The following is a 27,155-nucleotide window of genomic DNA, read 5'->3' on the forward strand; positions in this document are numbered from 1 at the left end:
GACAGAAGCAGAGAATCACTTTGATTTCACCCATAATTCAGTTATGCTAAGTCAATATCATTGTTTTTAAGTAAAAATAAAAACATGGTCTAATAAATCAGAACACAAGCAGAAACAATGTATACTTGGACCCAGAAAATATCCCTATATATAATAGAGGTCCTGGATTCAACTAATGGTAACAAAGACAAGGAGGTCCACAGTATAGTAAGAAAAAGAATTTTTAAGTTTAAGTAGTACAGTGTATATAGAGCACTGGGCTTGGAGTAATATTCTAATCCTGAATTAAAATCTGGCCTCAGGTTTTAGAAACGGTCTTTGTGACCCTGAGATAGTTACTTAACTCTTTGCCTCAGTTTCCTCATCTGTAAAATGAGCTGGAGAAAAAAATGAAAGAAAATCCCAAATGAGGTCATGAAGAATCAGACACAGCTAAATGATTAAACAACTAAAGCTTATACTTGAAACAGTCACAGGAAGCCCCATTAAAGATCCTACTAATTCATTCCATGGCAAGAAATCTTTCCAACATATCAGGCTCAAATGAATTCAAGGCTTCAATAAGTGTAATTAAAATATTTTATGTGCCCTAGGTTCATAACCTAGAAAGTCACATAGTTCTCTAGATAACTACAGATAAGAAAGTCCATATTTTTATTTCCACGTGGCTAAGCAAGCGACTCTCCTTGCTTTTCCTTATGCATTTTAGCATATGCAAATTGTTTTGTAAATCTTATAAAAGATATTTATTCTAAAATGTAAAGATAGGTGGGCTAAATGACAAAAGGAACATTTTCAGAATTGATTGAATGGCTAAACCCAAAGTATAATTAATGAATTGTATCAAACTGAGAGGTTGTTTAGCACAGTTGTCCTAAGAGCTATCTTGAGCTATCTTTGATTTTATACTGTTCAACAAACGGTCACCTGAAGGAAGGCATTGCTTGGATGATACTGTGCTTATCAAAGTGTGAAGATATTAAAGAAGACAGTATAAAGCTTCAAGGAATAGCTAATATTTTTGATGATCATTCAAGATCCCAAAAGATCGCAATAAGTTTAGAATATAAGATGGTGAAAATTTAGTTGGAATAAATTTAAGTTCCTATACATTAGTTCATGGAGTTAGAACATACTAGAGGTATCACATAGTTATGTCAGGTAGATAATGGTTTGTGGAAAATAATCCAGGAGTTTTGGGAACTATAAATCCAGTCACCCAAGTTTACAAATTCAGAATCATACTCACTTCCACTCTTGCTAGCTAATATCTACGTCCTGTCAATTCTACCTCTGCCTCTCAAATGCTTCTACTTTCTTTCATAAAACAACCACCTTAGTTTAGGCCCCCAACACTTCTTGGTTATTGCCATAGTCTCTTAGTTTTCTTGTTTCAATCTCTTCTATCTCCGACCCATCATCCCCAGAGCTGTCAGGCATTTTCCAATAGCATAGGCTTGACCAAGTTGTCATCCTGTTCTATTCATAAGATCAACTATTACTTCTTTATCTCATCCATTTTAAAATATGTTTTATATAAACCTTATATACACATCACTAATGTAAGTAGAAGCTGGATATGTTAGGGGTGTTTTAGATGAAGCTCCTGATTTGGTTAGGATTTAGACTAAAGAGATTCCTTCTGACTCCAAGATCTTAATATTAGATAATGACTTTTCAACATATTCTACTTTTATTTGCTGAGAAGAACAGAAAAAAGCTTTTGCAAAAAGAAAAACAAATGTCAGGTAAGCAATTTGGTGGCTGAAAAAGACAAAGAATTTGTCTAACAAAAACTGCTGAAAAAATGTGTAAGGAGACAAAGTTGGTTGTCAAAGGGAATAGAAAATGGATTTTTGGCATTAATAGGTCTTAGTTCTATTTGTAGATCTTACTACTTAGAATCTACTTAGATCTCCTTATAGATCTTATGTTCCTTTTGTATGTGAATAGTTTGGTAGCTAAAGGAGCAGGAAAACAAATTTATTTACTAAGAACTTAATAAAATCAAAGAAAGGTTTGAGAGACACAGAATATAAAGCAGATCAGTTTGAGGACTGGTCACAAGGCATTTGTGGTCTCTCCTCATTCAGATGTACTTAGTTTTAAGGCTTGAAAGGTTTAAAAAAGAAAATGATAAATGTTTAAAGACTGAAAGATGATGGAATAAGAACTATTCATTTTACAACTAACAGAAGAAGTATTTGTGAGTGGTTTTTGTTATTTGTTGTTGAACTGGAGGGAAAGATAAGTTAGCAGGAGGCTCCGAGTTGGCCCACTGAAAGGAGTGAAGAATGAGCAAAGAAAAGAAACCAGTAGCAATCTTCTGACTGGAAGGCAGTTTCCTAATTCAAGTATGAATGAACCTGAAGCTCCTTAGAAGAGAGATTTAAAACCAAGTCCCCTTTTCCATTGCACACTACTTTGAACTCAAAATTTTATAAAACTGAATATTAAAAGTTGCTTTTACATGAAATTGGAAAAAGAGTATAATACAAACCTCTTAATTAAAGTTCAGGAAACAAACTAAACAGAAAAGGCAAGTTTCAAATACAAGGCTCAAGAGAAGCATAAAAAAAATGAGTGCCAGGCAGACTTGAGAAAAATTTGGAAAGGCTTACATTAATTGTTGCAAAATTAAGTGAGCAGAACCAATACACAATACCAGCAACATTGTGCAATGATCAACTATGATTAGACTTAACTCTTCTCAGGAATAAAATGACCCAAGGCAACATCCAGAGGAAGAATTTTGGAGTCTGAATGCAGATTAAAGCCTACTATTTTCACTTTTTTGGTGTGTTTTACTTTTTTTGCAAACTATTTCTTCTTTCACAGCATGACTAATGTGGAAAGTTTTTATGTGACTGCACATATACAATTTTTTTTTTTTGTGAATGATAATTTTTTTTTTATTTAATAGCCTTTTATTTACAGGTTATATGTATGGGTAACTTTACAGCATTGACAATTGCCAAACCTATTATTCCAATTTTTCACCTCTTACCCCCCACCCCCTCCCCCAGATGGCAGGATGAGCAGTAGATGTTAAATAAATTAAAATATAAATTAGATACACAATAAGTATACATGACCAAACTGTTGTTTTGCTGTACAAAAAGAATCAGATTCTGAAATATCTTTCTCTGGGCATAGCTGGTTCAGTTCATTACTGCTCCATTGGAAATGATTTGGTTGATCTTGTTGCTGAGGATGGCCAAGTCTATCAGAACTGGTCCTCATATAGTATTGTTGTTGAAGTATATAATGATCTCCTGGTCCTGCTCATTTCACTCAGCATCAGTTCGTGTAAGTCTCTCCAGGTCTTTCTGAAATCATCCTGTTGGTCATTTCTTACCGAACAATAATATTCCATAATATTCATATACCACAATTTATTCAGCCATTCTCCAACTGATGGACATCCATTCAGTTTCCAGTTTCTAGCCACTACAAAAAGGGCTGCCACAAACATTCGTGCACATACAGGTCCTTTCCCTTCTTTAGTATCTCTTTGGGATATAAGCCCAGTAGTAACACTGCTGGATCAAAGGGTAAGCACAGTTTGATAACTTTTTGAGCATAGTTCCAAACTACTTTCCAGAATGGTTGGATTGGTTCACAGCTCCACCAACAATGCATCAATGTCCCAGTTTTCCCGCATCCCCTCCAACAATCATCATTATTTTTTCCTGTCATCTTAGCCAATCTGACAGGTGTGTAGTGGTATCTTAGAGTTGTCTTCATTTGCATTTCTCTGATTAATAATGACTTGGAGCATCTTTTCATATGACTAGAAATAGTTTCAATTTCTTCATCTGAGAATTGTCTGTTCATATCCTTTGACCATTTTTCAATTGGAGAATGCACATATATAATAGGGAAGAAAGGGAAAAATTTGGAACTCAAAAAATTTTATTAAAAAGAAATATTAAGAATTGTTTTTACATGAATGGAAAAATAAAATATTATTTAAATACACACACACACAAATGTTATTCTAGGTACAATACAAATTGATTATGAACCACATCCAGATATTCACCATCCAGAATATACTGGAGATACATTCAGTTACTGGGTAGTTGGGAAAGAAGTGTTTTCAAATCACCAAATTAGTTTTCACAATAATAAAATAAGAGGTCCAGATATTTAACAGAAAAAAATGGTTATGTTTATCAAAGTAGATTTTTCACAGGACCTATACCAATTTTCTACTCACATAAGGAAGTAAGTATTACTTATCAATATCTAAATAAGCAGATCTTAGAAATACCAGTTTCTTTATTTGCAAAATTGGAAATTATATGTGTCCATTCTATGCCTGGTACTGAACCTAGCTTAAAGATTTTAAAGTCTAAGGGATTTTTTTAAAGTGCCATTTGTATAAACTAGAGAAAATGAACATGTTTAAAATCTGATCTTGATAATTTTTTTTCCCTGTCTTTGCTCTCAGTATCAAAGTGGTTGGTGTACAACTGCCACATGGATTACTTGAGCCAATGTGCTTCATTAAATATGAAGTAGAATTTTCCCGTGTTAGTGCTTCCACCTTGTGGTTTAAAAAGAGTACTGTTTCCCTTATAGGCAAAGCCCCAATTTAACTAAAGGATAAAAATTAAAATCCTGTGCAGAAAAAACAAATAATAATGTCTTTTGTCAAAACAGGAAGGGAAATGAAGATGCTTTAAAAAAAAAAAAAAAGATTTGTTTTTAAATGTTATCATTTAGAGGGCAAAGAAGCTGGGATTACAACCAAGTCAAAACTGAATATAATCCTACAGGGGGAAAAATGGATGTTTCACTGAAATAGAGGACTTTCAAGCATTCTTGATGAAAAGAACAGCTGAATAGAAAATTTAACTTTCAAACACAAGACTCAAGTGGAAGGAGAAAGAGTAAGATAAATGGGATGGAAGGAAATGTTGAGGGGAAAAACAGTAATTATAACTATAAAAAAAATCTATATAGCAAGTTTCTCTGATAAAGCCTTCATTTCTCCCATATATAGAGCACTGAATCAAATTTGTAAAAATAAGAACCATTCCCCAATTGATAAAAGGTCAAAGGATAGAGCAGGAAGTTTTCAAATGAGGTAATCAAAGCTATCTATAATCATATGAAAAAATGCTCTAATTCACTACTGATTAGAGACTTGCAAATTAAAACAACTCTGAGGTATCACTTCACACTTATAAGATTTGCTTAATATGATGGAAAAGAAAAATTATAAAATCATAAATGTTAACAAGAATGTGATTCAACCATTCTGGAAATTTAGATCTATGCCTAAAAGACTATAAAATTATGCAATTTTAAATTTTAAATTCTAAATTATATTATTATGATTTAATTATATTACAATTTATAATTATAAACTATAAAATTGACTCAAAAGTACCACTAATCGATCTGTATCCCAGAGACAAAAAAAAAAAAAAAGAAAAGAAAAGGACCTAAATGTATAAATATATAGCAGCAAAGAATCAGAAACAGAGTGTAACTTTCAATTGCAAAATGGTTATTCAAATTGTGGTATATGATTGTGATGTAATATTATTGTACTGTGAGAAATAAGCAGGATGCTCTCAGAAAAACCTGAAAAGACAAGAACTGACACAAAGTGAAATGAGTAGAGTCATGAGATGGCAATAGTGTACAACAATCAACTGTGAATGACTTGGCTATCTTTAGCAGTACAATGATCCAAGACAATTCCAAAGAAATTAAGGTAAAAAAAGGCCATCTATCCATCTCCAGAAAAAAAAAAATTGGGAGTCTGAACATGGTACAAAGCATGTTTTTTTCTTTGAACTTTCTTTTTTGGAGAGTCTGCTTTTTTTTCACATGACTAATATGGAAATATGCTTTGATAGCTGCACAAGTATAACCTATATCAAATCGCTTGCTTTGTCAATGAGGGGAAAGAGGGAAGAGAATTTGGAATTCAAAAAAAAATTTTTAAATACATTAAAAATTCTTTTACATGTTTAATTGGGAAAAAATCTTAAATTATTTTAAAAGTAAATTTGTTGTCCACTCAGCTCAGCCAAAAACACTCTGATCACTCAAGTCTACTGATATTAGAGGACTTTAGTAGCTCTACAATCTCCTCTAGAGAGATCCTTGAGTTGTTATATGTTTCCTATGCGAGTATCCCCTCCTCCCTGATAGTAGGGTGCTAACCTGTGAGTTTACCCTTGTGTAAATAAAGGAAACTTTTTTGGTAATTTTCCCTGTTTTGTTTAATTAACATGCTTTTGCTTTAAAAAAAAAAATGAAGTGTTTTGTCTACATGTATACATATAGAAATTTATAAGAAATATAAGAAAATTAAGAAATATGTATACATATAGAAATTTTGAAGGCTGTGGGGTTTTATGTCTTTTTAAGAGAAGTAAACTTTTCTGGTTCTACATCTGGCAATTCTAATATTAGAAATAATTTGTCTAAGTACACCAAAAACGTGTACTTTTTGTAAGTACAAAAGATTGGCTTCTAAAGATCACTTTATTCGATTTTGTGTGAGTACCTTTGACCCCCCCACTTCCCCCATTTAAGTTCTTTCTTTTGATGTCATTGTGCAGGGGAAGGATTTTTTTGTTTATTTTTGAGCCTTGGTGGAAGAGCAAGGAGTCCTATTTAAATTTTGACCTCACTGCCTCCAACCTGGGTCAATTTGTCCCTCTTTAGGCAGTCTGATGCTCCTCCTAATCTCTAGTGATACTAGACTGTTGAGAATATCTGAATTCACTGAATCCATCAGATTCATTTCTCTTGGTAGCAATTAAATGTACTACCACATTTGATTGTAAAGAAATTTTAAAATAATTTACTATATAGTAAACAATAATACAATCAATTCAATCCATCAACAAATATCTATTAAGCACCAAGCACATAAGAGGATATAGATAACAGGACAACTTCTGCTCTCAAGAAATTTACATTCCATCAATTAAACTTGTTTTGCACAAATTTGCATTTTAAACAAATGAATTTCAGTAAACAATATAACTTTTCAGCCATTTTCTATTTCTAAAAGGTTTATTTTCATATAGTCAAAATCAAAAGTCTATTGGATATTCAGATTTTTTAAATTTTGCATTTCATAAGTCCTTCCAGATTCCTTTAGCTTGCATACTTCTCTAGTCTTAATTGCAATGTAGTGCTCCATTAACTCTCTGTGAGACATTTAGACTGTTTAGACCAGTTTTATGGGTTAAAAAAGAATTTAGCAACTGCAGATTTTTTGATAGCTTTAAAAAACTTTCAAATTTTATATTCTCAAAAGAATGGGTCAAGAAGTATAATTGTTTGCCAGATTGCTCTTCAAAATTCTAGACATATTTCCAAAATTAACATGCTGCACAAGAAAAATCAAATCAAAAAGAAAAACAAAATATTTCCATAAGAATCATGTTAGGAGAGAAAAATCAGAACAAAAAGTGAACATAATAATGATTGATCTGTTATGTGAGATTGGTAGAAGAATGGATTACTTGACATCTAAGAGAGGGCTAGAGAGAAGAGAGGGAAAAAATTCTGGAATATGGTGAATTTTTGCAAGGGTGAATTTTGAAAATTTTCTATGCATAGAAAATAAAAAGCTTTAATAACAGTAATTTTTAAAATTAAAAAAACTTTGACCATTTATTGTTACATTTGAGGCTGAAAATTGCTATTGCAAATTTTTACCTGTTTCTCATATATTATTAAGATGTAAATTTTACATCAGGTTTTCCATTCTCCTCAGTGTTACATTCATGTTTTTCTTATTAAAAAATGCTCAATATTTGAGCATGACCTGAGTTCAAATTTGACTTCAGACATTTAACCCTTCCTAACTATGTGACCCTGGGCAAGTAACTTAGCCCCAATTGCCTCAGCAAAAAAAATAAATAAAAATAAAAAACTGCTCAATATAACAAAAAACTCATTATGTAGCTAATATTTCCTGTTTACTCCCTTTTCTTTTTGGGATCTCCTAGCTGGAGATCATCAAATTAGGGTATCTATGAGATAAATTCATTTCCCACTCTGTCACTAAATCATTTTTCCCAAATACATGTTAAATAATGTATCTTTTCCTTTATAGTCTTATCAAACACTAAGGTATATTGGGTTAGGAATCTGAAATCCACTCAGTCCTACTGATTTACTTTTGAACAAATACCAGATTTGTTAATCACTTTATATTTTCAAATCTGGAAATGCAAAGCCACTTTTACCAGTATTTTTTTATTCCTGTAAGATAATTTTAATTCTAAAGAATTGAATAGTGCTACAGAGTTAACATGTTTTAATTATCTGAGATCAGAAATTATACTGTTCCTCTGTGGTTTAATCTTTATTGTATATGGAAGAGTACTAGGATGAAGATAAAAAACACAAATCTAAATCTGGCTGAAGTAAAACAACAGTCAGAAAATTGCTGGTTTAATTTTCAACCTGGTTTGGAAGCAGCTCTATGGACAAATTTAATGAGGGAGCTAGGTAGCTTAGTGCATATTCGGGTACTTACTAGCTAGCTGTATGATCCTGGGAAAGTCACTTAACCTGTTAGCCACTCAGTATCTTTGTCAAGAAAGCACCATGGACAATACTGTTGTGCTATGGTCCACAGATCATATAGAGTCAGACATGACTGAAATGAGTGAACAAAAACATGGATGAGTTGATAAAGAGAAGGGGAATTCCACAAAGACAGATACAAAGAATAATTCAGGCATATACATAGTATGCAAACATAGGGTCATTAACATTATTTAATTCAACCCTTACTCAAATTCTGACAGGCTTATCAGTTTTACTGGGATAGTGAATTTAAAATGAGATGGACTTTAGTGTCAGGGAATGGTAGAACGTTTCAATGGATATATCCAAAAGAACACTAGAAATATAACAGGACAGAATGAAAAGTCAAGCCTGTTCTTTCAAAAAGCACACATCTTAAATTTCTTTTGCAATCAATCACAGAAAATCAGCTGGAAGGCATACCAGAAATCCTATAGTCTAACCCAAAATTAAAGATGAAACATTAGAGCTTTTAAAGAAAGCAATGTTAATTGTTCCAAATTAAAAATATAAAAATATGAGAATAAGGAACAGAGATACATTAATGTGCCATTATGTAGAACTTCTCCCAGATCAGTCATAATGGAAACTACTGTGAAACTAAGTCCCAAAAGTTACTAAATTATGCATCCTTTCTTGACCTAGCAATCTAAATCTATAAACCAATATATACTGTTAAAAGAAAAAAATCCAAATGTCCAAAAATATAACAAGTTCTTGTTATAAAATAACAAAAAACAAAAAACAAAAATAATTTCTTTGTTGACAAAGCAATGGGAACAAAGAGAATACTGACCAAATGGGAAACAAAAAAATAACAATTTCTTTGTTGACAAAGAAATGGGAACTAAGGGAATACTGACCAAATGGGGAATTACTGAACAAATTATAGTATATGATACTTCAAGTATACTTGAAACGAGGATGCTTATAAGGTACTAAGTAATTGATGAGACAATGGTTATCGTTTAGCATGATGCTTAAGTTTTCCAAGTTCAGTGTGATTGATTTAATCTTATAACAAATGATGGTTTCCTAGTGATATAATGATTGGTTTGTGGTGATATAATGATTGATTCTAGTTGTCAAGACATTTTCCTTTATGTTAAGTGGAAATCTGCAATTCTTTTTTTTTTTTTTTTTTTGCTGAGGCAATTGGGGTTAAGTGACTTGCCCAGGGTTACACAGCTGGGAAGTGTTAAGTGTCTGAAGTCACATTTGAACTGAAGCCCTCCCGACTTCAGGGTTGGTGCTCTATCTACTGCGCCACCTAGCTGTCCTGAAATCTACAATTCTTTTAAGTCATCCCCAGTGCTGCCCTAGTTGTACTCAATGGCACTGTCTCACACACACACACACACACACACACACACACACACACACGAGTCTGGAACAGACATTCTATGGAAATGATCTGAGACTTTAGCTCTCTGGTTCACTACCAGTCTTCTTCAATTCAAACAGAAGAAACCAGCTTTTGTGCATTTTATTTTCTTTATTAGCTTTCACAAACACATTTATAATGAAGAACTTTCATTTAGCTACATGAATTTTTGCTACAAGTTTCCAAATTTAAATTAGCTTTCCAGTCAGCAAATTAGTCTGTGGCTCAGAGAATTCACAGACTAAGCAACAATAATTATGAAAATAAATCTGCTCCCAAAAAGACAAATCATAATGTATTTACATTGGAGATGTCCATATCCAAAAGTGGATCAAAGCTCACCTTCAATGGCATGGAAAAGTAGAAATTCATGTTAATTATCTATTTTAAATAATCATTACTGATATCTCCAAATAGTAACACATTAAAATCAAATATATGGCAAATGGTTTAACAACAATATTAATCTAATATTTAATTTGCATTTAACCAGGAAAAAAAAAGTTCTATAAGAATGTGCTTTCATGTGTGCAGCTTCCAATTTGTTAAGTTTAAAACTGGACTTGATTATGTTAAAATTCAGACACCTATCTGGGGCCATGTATCCAGACCAAGATAATATATTTAGTCACATCTGAATTACTTTCAATTTGGTAAAAACAAACACTTTCCAACTTAAATTCTAACTTTAAGTGAGGTCTGGGGTAAGCTAGTATTCAGTCAAAAGGTCAACATTAAATTTCACTGGAGGCTCTTAAAAATATCTGCCCAGGTATGGTCCTTCTGGTGGCAAAGGAATGTAAAAAGAATTAATTACAATGGACTCTACAAAAAATTGTGTTTATATACACAATAGCAAAAGATCTTGAAGTAATAAATGAACTATCAGATTTTTATCAGCAGGTATTTTCTAGATTCTTGGAACTCAGAACAGATAAAGCTTCAAAAAATCAGAAATCTTAAGAGTATCTTATTTGCAACTCAAAAACAAACATTTTCATCAATCATCATTACCTTCCGCCAACAATATTAAACTTAAATAATATTTATTAAATTTATTATTTACACAAATTTTTCAAAAATTGATACTCCCAAACTACATAAGACAAGAACTATTTAACAAATAGAAAATCAATCTTCTAACTAGTAATTCTTAATGATGCACACAGTAAATGAGCTATAGTATAGTTTCAACAAACCCAATATGAGTGTTTATGACTTAATCCCAAATTATCTGACTTAGAAGATAAATCTTAAGAATTGACTAAGGCACAAAGAGGCTGAATGATTCGTCCTCGATCAAATTAGTTTCAAGTGTCCAATGTGGTTATCTGAACTTAGATCTGTCCAGACTAGTACTTTATCCATTATACTCTGCTGCCTCTATAAATGATACAAATGAAAACTAATAAAAATAATGGAAAAATGAAAAAAAAAAACAACCCAGTAACCAAAATGTTTTTTTCCTAAAGGAAAAGAATAAAAAATTCTTTCCAAAAAGCAGACTGCACCAGAGATGACTAAAATGGATTAAAATATTCATTTTCTCAGAAAAAAAAATGTACAAAAATAAAATTTTAAATAAATTTCACAAGCCATGTGAACATTTTTAAGAGCATTTCATATGCAGGGTTCTATGGTTCCACCTTTAGTACATTTAGAGAAAATAAGTTAACACAATCATTTGAATTGGCTGCCTGCACACTGGACAAGGCTTATTTCTCTTTTTCAATTTCTTAGCACATGTAAAACATGCCATAAGATGTCCTGTCCTTCCATGGACAATGCAACCATTTTTAGGTCGGCTCTGACAGATGACACAGGGCTCTACTGTGCTAGGGGGTAGAAGAGATTCCATATTTTTTTCTTTATCTTGTGCTTCTTCTCTCTCAAATTCTCCATTATCTTCCTGACTACTACAAATGATACTTTTAGATGTTGATGGCTGGGAATAATCCTCACTTTCTTGAGAGTCTGATGTCTGTACTATCTTTTCATCACTTTCCTCAATACATGAATCTTGAGAGTCATTCATTTTATTTTTCTTACAATCTGGAACATCAAAGCCCTCTTCTTCCCCTTGTATGGGACTTTCTAGTTTGCCTTTATTCACAACTTCACCTTTCTCCTCAGGAAGCCAATTTTCTCGCAAAGCCCAACATCTGTGGCAATGTGGAGGAAGTGGAGGGTTCATTTTATCACATGAAGTACACTTCCAATAATCCTGCAATGAAATAAGAAGCAGAATTAGTATCAATAGTTCTTAAAACAACTACAAATAACAATGCTAGTTATGTTAACAATTTACTCAGTCTGTTAATATTAAGAAATAGGTTTGTTTTGCAATAGAAAAAAGATTTTGCATTCTCACTCTTTTCTGTTGTTGTTCACTTGCATTTTGTTTTCTTACTCATTTTCTTTCCTTTTTGATCTGATTTTTCTTGTGCAGCAAGAGAATTGTGTAATTTTCATTACTTTTGTTTAAGCCGTTTTCTGTTCTTCACATGTCTATCTGGCTAAATGGCTATGCAAGGATCAATATTGAGGGATTATTCATGTATGTTTCGAGTAAAAAGCTTTCAAAATAATTTTTTTTTTAAAAGTAAAAAGAATTTGTAGCTTTTTTTGCAATATCTCAAATTCTACCCCACCTTTAACTCTTAACAACTAACTTCTGAAAAGTGAAATTGTGGTTAACTAGTTGTTTCACCTTTTAGAGATTCTATGGTAAGAGATTCTAAATTCTGTAGTTGTAGATCTTTTTTTTCACAGGGATTCATCCCTATTTAATTCTGGCAGGATCTCCTAATATCCATCAGCTACCATGTCTATTTTTATTGTGCAGTGTTCAGAAGAATGTGTTAACAACCATTTCCTCCTTCTACTTCCCTCTGCCTTTGGTAAAATAAAGATTAAAGCAATTTATAGGAAATTAGTCAAAATTATATTTATAGATAGTTCCCACCTTACAAACAGTTTGTATTAATTGTTACACATCAATTTTTTTGAAAAGTGAGAATAAATGTTAGCATAGAAATAATGCTAAAAATGGAAACAAGGTTTCCAGGTCCAATTCAGAAAAGTCTACTTTATCTATAATATAGTCTAATTAATAATACTAGGCACCACCAAACAACGTAAAGATGGAAAAGGCTGAGAGGGTGGCTAGAATTATGAATAAAATTATCTAGTGGATAGTTTAGTTCCTTTGCACTATGGAGGCTAGTCCTAGGTAAAGCTTGTCTTTGACATCTTCTTCATTACCACTGAGAATTTTTCTCTCATCTCTTGGTAAATCTTCCTGTATGTCCTAATGTAATCCATCTTGGTGTTTCACTCATATGCACCCTCCAATGTTCTTCATGTCCCCAAATTAACTATTTTTATCCGAAACTAAACTCTTATTCTAAGTATCAAGATGTATTAGGAAGAAAGCCTGAATTAAAGCAATGTAATGACCCTGAGCTCTGGAAACTTCCTCAAGTGATATCTGCATTTAAAAAAAAAAAAAAAAAGGCTGGCAAATTAAAATGAATTCTTAATTATTTCAGGGACAAAGTGAAATGGAAATATTCAGAAAGTGAATGTTTGGAAGAGAAAATATTTTGGAATAGATTTGGGAACTGATAAACAGTTGGTTATCTGTAAGTTTATCAATTGCTTAGCTCTACCTTACACTTACTCTACACTTACAGGGATAAGCAACGTAAGCAATCTCTTCTCTTCCTGTTGAACACTACGGCCTAACTTAAAAGTTTCTTTTACTTCAGCGATCTATGATTTCACCCATGTAGCATAATCTCGCTAAATAAATATAAACATAAATATAACTCTACCTCACCACAAAGTTTAATAAGTACTAATGAGTTACTATTAAGTCTCCCAAATTTATCAACTTCTGGTGGTGAACTTCTCTAAATTTAGCTGGGTTGGTCCTGAGAGAACACTCTGAAGTCCTTCACTTGGGCCTAGACTTCTCACCTTACTAAGACTCTGCTAGAGCCTGAGTCTCAGTGAAATAATTTTTGAGAATTCAGGATCACTATATAATATTATAATAAGACATTAGACTAAGACTTTAGTCAAGGCCTCTCATCACTACCTTACAAGAAACAAGAATAGAGAAAAATAATTTTGGTAAAAGACTTAAGTACTTTGCAAATATTAGTGATCCTCACAATAACCCTGCAAGATAGATACTATTATTATTCTCATTTTATAGTGGGGAAAACTGAGGCAGGAAGAGAATATGTGACTTCTCCAGTGTCACACAACTAGCAAGTGTCCGAGGCTGGATGTGAACTCAGATTCTCCTAACTCCAGGCCCAGAACTTTATTTACTGTACGTACCACTTAGCCAGATAGCTATGCGAGGAACAGGAAATGGCCTAAACAAAAGTAGTGAGCTACAAGACACATTCAAAAGACACCAAATGTCCATGAAAGAAAATAGTATGAGACACAGGTAGAAAAGCAAGGTGATCAATACATATATTCATATTCAGCACTATGTGTAGTGACAAAGAATAGAATGCGTAGTCATCAAATAGTAGTAAACAAATGTAACAGAATAGTGTTACACAGTAAGAAATAGTAACTTTGAGAATAACTTGGGAAGAACTGCATGAAATGAGGCAAAGATAAGTAGAACCGTATATACAACAACAACAACAATGTAAATTAAAAGAACAAGAAAAACCAGAACCTTGATTCACTAACAAACCAATATGATTCAGTCTGGAGAGAAGCAGAATAGGAAAGAATGATGCAAACAATGGATAGCTAAAAGCAAAATTCTCTGACCAACAGAGTTTAGAGATTAGACCGGTGACATCAAACATACATCTCACAGATGCACAACACTCCCAAATACTCCCTGAACCAGATTAAAACGTAACTGGGAAATGTTACAAAATAAATAAATGCAATAAAACAAAAACCATAAACTAAGTCAATATGCAGCCCACAGAGATCCTGATGTACAGCTCAGTGACCCGTTTTTAGTTTGACATCAGTAGACAACTAAAAACAAAACTGATTACTTTAAAGTACATCATCTAAACAAAATTAAGCTTGCCTAGTGTCTATAATGCTATCTTGTAATATTAAAATGAAATCATAAAGTTATAAAATCATTTTCATTAAGTTCTTCTAAAATCATAAGTATATAATATTAAAGTCTCTGTTAGCATGATGAGATAAAACTACTGAGAGGTTTATGTAGATTATGTACTTCAAAATATTTATACACAGGACATCTAAAACTTTTCAATCAACTTGACCTCAATATATCAATATTAAGAAATCATCTTAATTTTTTATTTTGTTTTCCAACATTAAAATAAAATTAAAATAAATCTTTTCAAGTCATACATTATGATTGTGTTTTTACAATTCTCAAATAGGTCTGTTATCTCAATGATTTGGACATTCCCTATAATAGGAATACCTATCACAATTCATCGAGGTCTTCTCAACTTGCTTGCCCATGTCCTTCCCTAAGTTCACCATGGAGGTCTAGCTTCCATAGAAGCTTCCTGGCACAAGGATACTAACTGAGTCTTGAGTCATCCTCCTACCATCCCTTGTCCTCCGCATGTAGTGACCAAGTCACCTAAGGAAGCACAGATGTCTCTACAGTGTATATCATCTCTTCTCATATTTAGCATAAGAAAGTCCACTTCCCTATTAATTTACTCTTACAAGGAAAAACTAACTAGCAATATTAAACAAGAAGTTAAAATCATATAGTTTAATGAACAAAATCTTTCTCAACATCAGTTAATTAATGAAGAAGAAATCTTATAAGTGTGTAATGTAAAAATGAACATTTAAAAAATTTTTTTTAATTGTGCTCCAATAATATATAGTAAGATATGACAGCTTTAAGTCATTGATACATACTGTAATGTTAAAAGTACATTTTGCAAATTTCTTACCTCTTAAAAGAATAGATACATTTTTCTTTCTTTTTTTTTTCTATTTCTCCATTACTTAGGTATTGTTGTTTTTTTTTTTAATTTTTTTTTTATTTTTTATTTTTTATTTAATAGCCTTTTATTTACTGGATATATACATGGGTAACTTTACAGCATTAAATTAATAGGGAAGTGGACCTCCCCTAAATGGCAGGATGACCAGTAGATGTTAAATATATTAAAATATAACTTAGATACACAATAAGTATACATGACCAAAGCATTATTTTGCTGTACACAAAAGAATCAGACTCTGAATTATTGTACAATTAGCTTGTGAAGGAAATCAAAGATGCAGGTGTGCATAAATATAGGGATTGGGAATTCAATGTAATGGTTTTTAGTCATCTCCCAGAGTTCTTTTTCTGGGTATAGCTAGTTCAGATACATTTTTCTAATCCTAACCCCAAAATTCATACCTCATTGACAATTTTTTTTTTTTTGGGGGTATCACAGAAAATTAAAATTTTATACTTACGGCTAAGGATATTTCAGGGTCTTCATCAAATGAGTCTGTGTCACTTTCCTCTGCCTGATATACGGTTACCTGGTATATCTAAAATAAGATCCAACAACTCCATTAATACAAATTATTATTTCATTTTATCCAGATTTAGTTTCGTAAATTTAATACAAGTTGTGTTCTGACAATGAAGAACTGACCCGCAACCAAACAAACATGGCATTGGAACAAGGCAGAGAGTCCAGACCAGCTCTGCCACTTTGAGTCTGGGGCAAGCAATTTCACCTTTTTAAATTTTACCTATAAAATGGGAACAACAATGCTGTGCTATCTACTTCTCAATTACAAAGTAAACAGACTGTATGCTTTCAAATACAAAAAATATGAGATTTTCTTCTACTCATGAGGGTAACAGAGGCAAAAAAAAAGAAGAAATTTCAGGAACTTTAAGTGACTTACATTCAAAAGTTGGAATTAAAATTTCAATTTGCTGTACAAAAGCACTAAACATAGAAAACAATCAAGTCCTTAAGCAGGTTGACATAAAAAAGCCTACCTCATCATCGTCATCTGTGAGTTCTTGTCCTTCTTCATTGTGACTATAATCTTCTGAATCAATAGACTCAACTTCAAACTCAACACTGAATTGGTCTGAAACTGAATCATCTGAATTTTCACTTAATACACCAGTATCAATATCCTAAACAAAAGAAAAGGTATTTTAACTCAAGCAAAAAAAAAAAAAAAATGACCCATAACTTCCTAATTTCTCCCCCTTTACTCTTGTCAATTCCCTCCCTACCTTCAAATGCAATCAGCACATCAGACTAATTCTTCCTAAAATATTTTCCTCGTACAAAATAGGTCTAAAGCTATACTCCTTATCCTGGCATTCTATAATGCAAATGTTTAAAACACTTGATAACCTCAAAATCCAATTCCAGCAAGCTTGTCCCTACCTCCAAGCTTTAGTTTTAACCTTTCTTCTTAACCTTGCTCCCTCCCCAGTCACATCCCGTTCTTCTCCAGTTCTTGAGGATCAGCTCAGGTTGCATGTTCCTGGGAAGTTTTTCTAGTCACACATTTGAAAATGATCTGTTTGCTATGTATGATTGTGACTCATTGTCTGAATTATCCATTTGGCCTCAATATTCTACTTCCTCAGTCACTTTTCACAAGTGTATCTTATTTTCCCAGTAGATTACATATTTATGGACAGGGACTGTTCTCCATATTATCTTGCCTCCCCTACAAAGCCTAGCACAAAACTTGTGCATACTTGGTGTTTAATCTATAGACTTGAAAACATGAACAGTTTAATAAATAGAATTTCAGGTTGAATTTGGAGAGGTAAAAGAATGGTCCAATTTACAAAATTCTAGCACTTACCAGAGAGCTTGCTCATTCAAATAACTGGTCATATTATTCTATTATTTATGTTCATTTAGATTGAGACTATTCATTTAAAAAATCTCTCTTAAAGTCCTCGATTTTGAGACAATTCCCATTCTGAGCTATTTCCAAGACTTTTGGGAATCAGGAAAGATTAATGTTCATTAGCATTATGTGTCTTGTACAAGATAAGATTTAAAGATGGGTTTTTTTAGACTGAGCCCCAGATCTATTAAATTTGTTAATCAAGACAGGTGTGACAAAAATCCTATGGTGGAATGAGATCTAGTCCCATGGTTTAATGTAAAGAATAATGGATTTAGGATTCAAAAAAAAATTGGATTTGAATCTTACTTCAGTCATTAGTATCTGAGTGACTTAACTGCTTAGGTTTCAATCTCCCTATCTGTAATATGAGGTCTACTAAAATATTTCTAAAGTGCCTTCCTACTTCTAAATTCTATCAACTATGAAAAAAAAACAAGTAATATCTTACTAAAGAGATCAATGGAAATTATATGACAGTTTAACCGCAACTTCCTATGGATTTTGGATCTTTGCATAGAAAAATGCAAGGATCAAAATTAAAGAAAATACTTTAATGAAGTAATTAGCCCCTACCTGATACTCTATATCTCAAAGAAGATAGAGGTGGAGGGGTTTTCAACAAACCACTGCTTTGGTCCATCATCCAGATATGATTGGAGAGACTCCAGAAGCTCCATTATAATTACATAGATATGTCTAGTTTTTCTTATAGAAATCCACATTCTCCATTTGAAACATAAGTTGTTTATGGCACCAGTAATTACACCTCCAGGGCCATCTCCAGTGGTTCTGATCTATATCTGACCACTGGACTCACAGGGCTCTGGAGGAGAAAGTGCAGCAGGTGACCTTACCCAGCCCTCCTTCACTTAAATTCAATTCACTTGCAGGTCATGGCATCACCTCCCTAATATCATGATCCTCTTAAAAAATGAAGGACAAACAACAACCACCAAGTTTGTAGCGCTCCAGTCCTAGGTCCAGCAGGTTAGGACAGCCAGGTTAGTAGCCAACATGTTTGATGCCATATTTCTCTAGCATGGAGAATTCTGACCAATAAAGTCATCATCCCTCCCTCTAATTTTACTCTTCTTTTCCCCATGCCCTCTTTAATCACTATGATTTGTCTGTTTTGCAGCTGAATTAAAATTCATTTCCAACTTTTCCTGACAAAAATGGTTCCAGCCAGATTGCAAATTTTCCACATGCATCATGTGCATGCATACAAAGAGCTTGAGAAATAATTTTTTTAAGCTTCTTGAATACTGAGAAAACTTTAACACTTTCTTCATTAAGAGAATAAAAGTGTTTTAGGCAATTTAATCCTAGCCTACTTTCTACATTGCAAATTTTGGAGGGTAGAAAAGAAGGTTTAAATCCATGACAAGGAAAAAATGCCACTATGTTCTAATTTGATCATTTATCTAAAGGGCAGAGATGAAGTTGAGCAGCAGAACAATTACTATTATTTCCTAAGTTCTCCAAGAGAAAGATGAAATTAAGAAATCTTAAATCACAGAAGTACTTCCCTAGAGACTATCCTGCATATCTGACTTACAGGGGATTGCTTCTTAAAGGAGAATAAACAGTAACCAAACTCAAACTAGGATGAGTTTGGTGTTATCTCCACAGCTAGCACCCACTTGGACAGATAAGCATTAAGTACAGACCTACCTTACCCAAGAATGAAAAAAAAATTTAACACATAAAAGTGTCAAGTTGAAAACTGAATTACCATACTTAATCATTGCCAGCATTATAAAGTAATTCTTAGATGTCAATATAAAACCATGCATTTTTTGGCTGAAGTGTAAGATCTCAGTCACAAAGTGGGTACTACATATGTCAATCATACTGACAGGAATCAACAGTTTCCAAATGCCCCACATATTAAAAAAATATATTTATAGCACTATTTTAGTAACAGAGAACCAGAAGGAAAGAACATCCTTTTACCTTTTTATTTAAAGAGATTAAGCTAACAATAGTTAACTGAGCTTCTGAATATTACTTCTCAAATATTTTGCTGCAACTCAGTTTTTACAATTCATAAAGCATTTTAAGGAAAGGTTTGAAAAGACATGCATTGAATTTACCATCTGAAAACAGGTAAACATTTCCTATTTCTAATATAGGTTTCTATATGACTTCTTTAGGCATAGGTGTTCAGAAAGAGTAGAATCTCAATCTGGCAAGAAAAATTTACACTTTACGTCTAATGCCCAACAGACTGACATCAAATAGAAAATACAGTCATTTTGACATTCTCATTATAAATATGAATAGCATAGTAAAAGATGTCACACATCTAAATAGATGAGCAGCTTATAGGTTCTACTCTGGAGGCAATGAATAAAAAAGCTGGTTGTGTGGGATTCACAATATACTCAAAATCATTTCAAAAGAGACTCTGTCATCTTATCTATTAGCACTCAAAATAAACATAAGCAAATGTACCACCATTAAGATAACTAGCTTATGTCTCAATGTCTATTACAGAGAGTAGTAGATAAATTCTACTAAAGAACTTCACAACATTCTTTTCAAACTAAATCAGTATATACTTTGAAATGCAACAACTTCAAAATACAAGTGAACATAGGGTAGAGAGTGAAAATTATACTAGTAAATATGGCTTAGGATCAAGAAATCAAAAGCCAAGGTCAAAGTAGACTCCTAAGAATCCTAATATAAATCAAATCATAAATATAGTTTGGAAGAGCTGAAAGACACTAAACAGGGCAAGCAAGAAACAACATTAAAAATTTAAATTTGCCATTTCTCAACAGACAGGAAATAAATCACATCAAATCAGCTGTCTGTGGAATCAGTTAACCAAATAAGAGATTGAAGTAAGCAACAAAGAAGGATAAAAGTACAGACACTTCATATAACAGTAGCTCCTACAAATCTTATCAAATTCAAAACATATAAAATAGACTTAAGAAACTGGCTATCATCATTTCTAGCCAACTTCTCATCTTAATTCTGGCCTATTCTTAATCATATTTTATTATTACCATTTTGGTAAAATTAACAAAAATGTCCTTACTTCACTTTAATCCAATTCCAATCTTAATACACAGTAATCACACTAAAGAAACATGGCTCTCTTTAAATTCTATTAGTTTTCTAAAAATTCAAATTCTCTATCCCTCCCATTTGAGACAAGTATTAAAACTGCTTTCCCTTTCTCCATTCCTATTCTTTTTGCTGTTAATTCTCCATTTTCTTCACCTTTGATGCTTATAATCAATTTCTCTTCTTCCCTCCTCCCTTCTCCCTCACCCCTAAATCTCAAAATGTTTACATAATTATATGGCTTACTATCTCCCTATGGTGATTACATTGAATTAAATTGTAAAATTCACTTTGGTTTTCATACCTTGATGATGATCTTCCTTCTTGGTGGAAAGCTGCCTTAAGACTGGCTCTCTCCTCCACAAATCCTTGAAATTCCTGTAGACTCATAATGACCATGTTTTTGTCTTCAAAAAGATTGTATTAGAGACTCAGCACAAAATGGGAAACTAAACTGGTTCTGGGATGAAATTTTATAGTTTTAATTTTTAGAAATAAAATGTTTCAGATTTTGTCCTTTCTCTTTTGTTCTGGTAGAAAAATATATAATTCAAACTCTTGTTTTTCTGTATAAGATGCTTTTCTTAAGTTACTTGCAAAACCATCTTCTTATTACAGCAGTCATGAAGCTTGACGATGTATCTAGGTGAACTGATTTGGGATTAACTCTTCTGCCGATTTATAATCTGTCCCTCTCTTTTCAATATATTTAAATTTCCCTATGTTTTCCAAGGATTTGTTTTCTTCTGTTTCCACGAACTTTGACAATATTAAAATTCTTTTTTTTCCTCTGGATTCAATTTATCCAATTGTTCTGTATCTTTATCCAGTTGTGAAATTTTTTGACCATGCTTCCCTTTCTCAGTTTCTTCAGTTGTGTCCCCCAGGGAAATAATTCTATTTTAAAAATTTTACCTTTTCTTCAGATATTTCTAAGCTGTTGTTTCAGAAATCTCAGGAAAGGTATCCAAAGTTCGCTTTCAGTTCCTTTTTCCTCCTGGTATTTTTTCTTAAATTCCTTCACTACATCCACTCTTCCAATATCCATTGTGTCCTAAAAGTTTTGTTTTTGTTTTGCATTATATATACTTCTTATCTGGTTTTTATGCTTCTATTCTCAAATTCATTTTGACTGTATTAGAACCTTTTCTCTTGTTTGTTCAAGCCTTGCATGTTTTTCCCCTAAAATTTTTCTCTTCAAAAAATGACAATAGTTTATTTCTTTCTTTTGGGGGCATTTGTTGACGGAAGATTTTTGTATCATTTGGGAAGGAAGATTCTCCAATGACCTTTTACTCTTCTATCTTCACCGAAGTTCACTAATCCCATTTCTTAGAATTTTGACTCTTGTAAAATAGTCATCACAATAAAGTAGTGAAAGAAACAAAAAGCCCAGAAATCACCTCAACCAGCAAACACTACCTCATTGGCAAGTTGGCACATATAGCAGTCAAAGGCAACACCAATTGAATACAAGCTCAATTGTAAAACTACAGAAAAATGCTGGAAAACTACAATCAGTATTACCTCAAAAACAATGAAAAGCTGTTAAGAAACAATCCAACAAAGATGCTGTGAGCTCCAGATCAAACCAGCTCATCCTGAATGAACTTGCAGATAAAACCAGATGGAAATCAGACATAAAATAGCAGAATTGTGAGAATTTTTATGGTAATATATCATTCCCATGAAAAAGATATGAAATCACCACAGTCAGGCTTTATATACAATAAAAATTGTAAAGAAGTGGCATTTATACTAAAATCAGAAGTTGGGAGCTACTGGAATTGGCCAATTAGATACACAAGAAATCCTGCTATGGGAAACAATTTCTAAAGCTCTCAAGGATCAATTATAACAAGATAACCAAAAGAGATAAAGATTCCTAAAGATTGACAAAGTTGTTGATCTTGCTTTTACTCCATCCTCCAACCTCCCCCCTCAAAACAAACAAACAAACAAAAAAAATATGTGGGGAGAGGAAGAATAGGAAGGAATTGAAAAGATAGCAACTTACACTCCTTTTATATGCAAACAGCTCATACTCACATCAATAGTAACCAACAAAAACCACAAAATGGGTTATTAGACAATTTTCTACAAAAAACCACAACTTTAGCCATCTCTATTGCCTCAAAGGTACAAAGAACACAATACCCCCACTATTTATTATTCACTGATTTTTCTTCTTCGGAGAGTGGGTCTCCTCAACCAGTCCAAGATGAAGAACATACAGCATCCACTAAACAAGCCTGATCCAAAACTGACTTCAGTTTGCTCCGTCTCAGTTTGCTATGGATCTGGGACAGTTTGTTCCTCCTTAGTAGCCTGATGGTCTTCCACTCTCAAAGTTTGACCACACTGGTGCTGGACTTAGCTCACACAAATAGCTTCAGCCATACTGCAGCTCAGAACTCCCGAACTCAAGAGGATCCGTCAGCCTACCCCAGTAGCAAGAATTATAGATGTACACCATCATGCCTGGCTATTATTCAGTGATTTAAAAAAAGAATTTGACTTAATAAAACAAAACACAGACTTGAAGAAGGGAGGCACATATCAAAATCACATAAGACTCCAAAGTAAATATAAGGATAATATTCATTGATTACTAATGGCAAATAACACACATAATGAAAAATGTACTATTATATAAAGTCTGACAAAGAATTCCTTATCAATTACAAGCCTATCCAAATGCTTCTAATCAAACAGACTATTTATGATTTGCATCATCCCCTGGAACACTACACACAATTTCAAATAAACTCACAGCAACGTGAGAATGGTCTAACCATCCACAACTGGAAAAAATAACGGATTAAAATATTACCTACACAATGCCAGATGACCAATCAAATAAGTTTACCAATATTTGTAGGATAGGTGTTCCAGAGGGAAAGTGAGTTTGGATATGGATGAAGTAGAGATGAGATTAAGTAGGGATGGATTACATTCGGGAAATAAGATCATGGGTTCAATGATTCTAAATTGCTTCATGATGCAATTTTTTAACACTATTTTAACACCTGTGATAGATACTAAATGATTGTCAATCATTAAACAATGATTGATTGTCAGGAATAAGAAAATAAGTTATCAATGGGGAAATAAACTGTATTAATACTTCATAAAAATGAGATGTCTGTAAAATGCTTTGCAAACCTTAAAGCACCATATAAATGCTAGCGGCTATCCATCACCACCACCACAAATTAGCTATAAAAAACTATTCCTCAATAGTTAAGTGGTCAAAGGATATCAATTTTTCAAAAGAATTACAAACTGAATAAGCATACAATATACTCCAAATCACTATTAATAACAGAAATACAAAGTTAAAACAAGTCTGAAGTTTCATCTCATACTCAGCAAATCATAATAAAAGATGAAAAGTCAATGCTGAAGGATATACAGGGAAGACAAACAGATGAATACACTATTGGTGGACCTATAAACTGGTCCAACCATTCTGCAAAACAATGTGGAACCCCTAAGTCATTTATAATCTTTGACTCAGAGATCCCAATGCTGAGAGTATAGCTCCAGGGGAGAAAAAAAAAATATACAAGTAACTCTCAAATACAGAAAAACAATCATAGCAACACTTTATGCAGTTACAAAAACTGGAAACAAGGTGAGTATCCGTTAACTGGGGAAATAGTTAAACAAATTGTGGAATATGAACATAAAATATCATTGTAACATGAAAAACAATGAGAAATTTAGAAGAAAAAAAAAACACTAGACTAATATGAAGTAATGCAGAATATGAAGGAAGCAGAAGCAGAAAAACAATTTATTGTTGTTGTTGTTCAGTCGTGTCCTAATCTTCATGACTCCATTTGGGGTTTTCTCGGCAAAGACACTGGAATGGTTTGCCATTTCCTTCTCCAGCTCATTTTACAGATGAGGGAACTGAGGCAAACAGGGTTAAATAACTTGCCCAAGATCACATAGTTAGCACGCATTCTGAGGCCAGGTTTGAACTCAGGAAGATGAATCTTCCTAACTCCAGGCCTGGCACCCTATCCACTGTGCCATATAGCTGCTCAAAAAACAACATATACAAATGATAAACAACGTAAATTGAAGCTACACTTAAAGTCAAACACTTAAAATCTAATGACCAATACTGGTCCCTCCCCAGGAGAAAATATACTTCTCTTCTTTCTGAGAAAATAAGGAACTGTATGTTTAGAATGATGTAAAATACTGTCAAACACAATTGCTGACAGTTGGTATTGTTTACTCTTCTTTGTTACAAGGGAGGGTTCACTGAATGTATGTTGGGAGGGAAGAGAAAACATAAACTGAAATGGTGGCAATGTAAAACATAAAGAATCAATAAAAATTATTATTCATAACAATTCAGCTGTACCACTTTGATCTCAAAGGATCTGATTTATCCCTTTACTATTGCAAATAGATTCTTCCCTCAGTTGCCACCTCTTTTCTCCAAATAGCCTACCAAGTCCCTTTTCCTCCTGATACTGTTTTCACAATTCCTATATTATATTCCCAACTTTTGATAGCAAACTCAAATCTTTCTCTCAATTCTGACCCAAGCAAAACTCCCCCACTCTTCCAGTATTTATTCTCCCCAGTTCATAAATGTAGGAGAAAAAAATCTAAAAAAAGACTGTTGCCAGACTCAACCTATACTAGTAATGTACTAGCCTTCTCTCTCTCTCTCTTAAGGCCTGGCCCTCGAAAGAGGGGTAGAATTTTGGGATCCAAGTTTGAATGAGTAAATTTTGAGCCCAGTTCCAAAGAGTCTGATGAAAGTAGCCTAAGTTTTAATGGAGCAATAGGTACTCTAAATTCCAACAGACTGATCAAGGCTCTGAAATCAGTTAAAGAACAGAAAAAAATTTCTTTTCTTTTTTTTTTTTTCACTTTGCCTCTATATTTTATTTGTGATCTTTGAGAAAAAGTCCCTTAGAAAATCATGAAGAACAAAAGAAGAAAGAAATATGATATGTCTTCATCTACCAATATATAAAATATGGGCAAGATAAATTTAAAAAAAATCAACAGAAAAAAATTTCATAAAAAGTTACCTACTATCAGTGAAGGGACTAAAAGTATCCAATGAGAGGCAGCATGTTATAGTGAAGAAGTCCTTAACCTTTTTGTATCATGCCTTCCCACCCTTAACAGTCTAGTGAAACCCATGGACCCTCCTCCCCAGAATTGAAGAAAACGTTAAATTTCATTTAGAAATTTGATGAAAATAAAGATGTAATTTTTTCCGATTTAAATCTTATCACAGGCAACCTAAAATCTATACATGAATACCAACTCAAGAACAAATAGTAAATAGAGCTGGTCTCAGAACTCAGTGCTCCAAGCAATTCTATAAGACTTTAAATTACAGAATTGTTGCTAATTTGCACGACTAGAGAGGATTCCTCCTCATCTGAGACTCATTTGGAATCAATGAGATCACATGTTGAGACTACAAAAAAAAAAAGTGTTCTACCACAAAGTGCTGAGAATTACATTATATAATGATAAGCATCTGAGGAGTATTATAGGTAGTCCTGGGTACGACATTGTTTGAAGGAATGATGAAAAGTTAATATTCAACCTGGAGTATGACTATGATGGGAGAAATACTCTAACTCACTACAGGTTTCATTAAAAGAAATAGGAATGTTTAGCCTAGAAAAAAAATAATATTTAATAGGAGATACTATAATCTTTAAACATATGAAGCACTGCCATATTGAGGCAACATCATAATTGTTTTGACTGGTCCCCAATTGATAAAAATTAAAGAGGGATAATTTTAGTTCAAACTAAGAAAAAAAAAAAAAAATCTCCTAAAAATGAGAGTATTCAATGGCCCAGAGAAAATCTTCACTTTAGATTGAATGATCAATGATTAGACATCCTGGAATTAAACATCTGGGAAGGAATTAATCAAGAGGATGTCTAAGTTAGTCTTTAGCTCTCAATTTATGGTTCTCTAATTAAAAGACATTGTGTCAAGGATACTTAAAACCAGTTACATAGTGAAATAGCTAGGAACACAGTTGAAATAATAATTAACTTCAAAGATATGAGACAGCTAAATGGATAAATTGGAAACCAAAGCCATGATTTAATTTTCCATCTCCTACAGTATCTGAACACACAGTAGGTACTAAATAAAATGTCTGTAAAATTTACACGGAAATAAATACACTGTCTCGTCATACATAATAATGTCACATCAGTATTTTCC

General features: G+C 32.9%; 1 protein-coding gene across 2 annotated transcripts in view; it reads right to left on the reverse strand.

The window, feature by feature from the left end:
- Window positions 1-10,052: 10,052 nt before the first annotated feature.
- MDM2 (MDM2 proto-oncogene) overlaps window positions 10,053-27,155 on the reverse strand; it is a 32,415-nt gene continuing 15,312 nt past the window's right edge. For both annotated transcript variants that reach the window (XM_031940730.1, XM_031940729.1), the window contains exons 10-12: window positions 16,959-17,102; window positions 16,418-16,495; window positions 10,053-12,185 (exon numbers count right to left, since the gene is read on the reverse strand). In XM_031940730.1, coding sequence (XP_031796590.1) covers window positions 11,619-12,185; window positions 16,418-16,495; window positions 16,959-17,102 — 789 coding nt within the window. In that variant the 3' untranslated portion in view covers window positions 10,053-11,618. The remainder of the gene's footprint in view (window positions 12,186-16,417; window positions 16,496-16,958; window positions 17,103-27,155) is intronic.

This window comes from Sarcophilus harrisii, chromosome 5 (assembly GCF_902635505.1).
Source record: "Sarcophilus harrisii chromosome 5, mSarHar1.11, whole genome shotgun sequence".
Classification (NCBI taxonomy): Eukaryota; Metazoa; Chordata; class Mammalia; order Dasyuromorphia; family Dasyuridae; genus Sarcophilus; species Sarcophilus harrisii.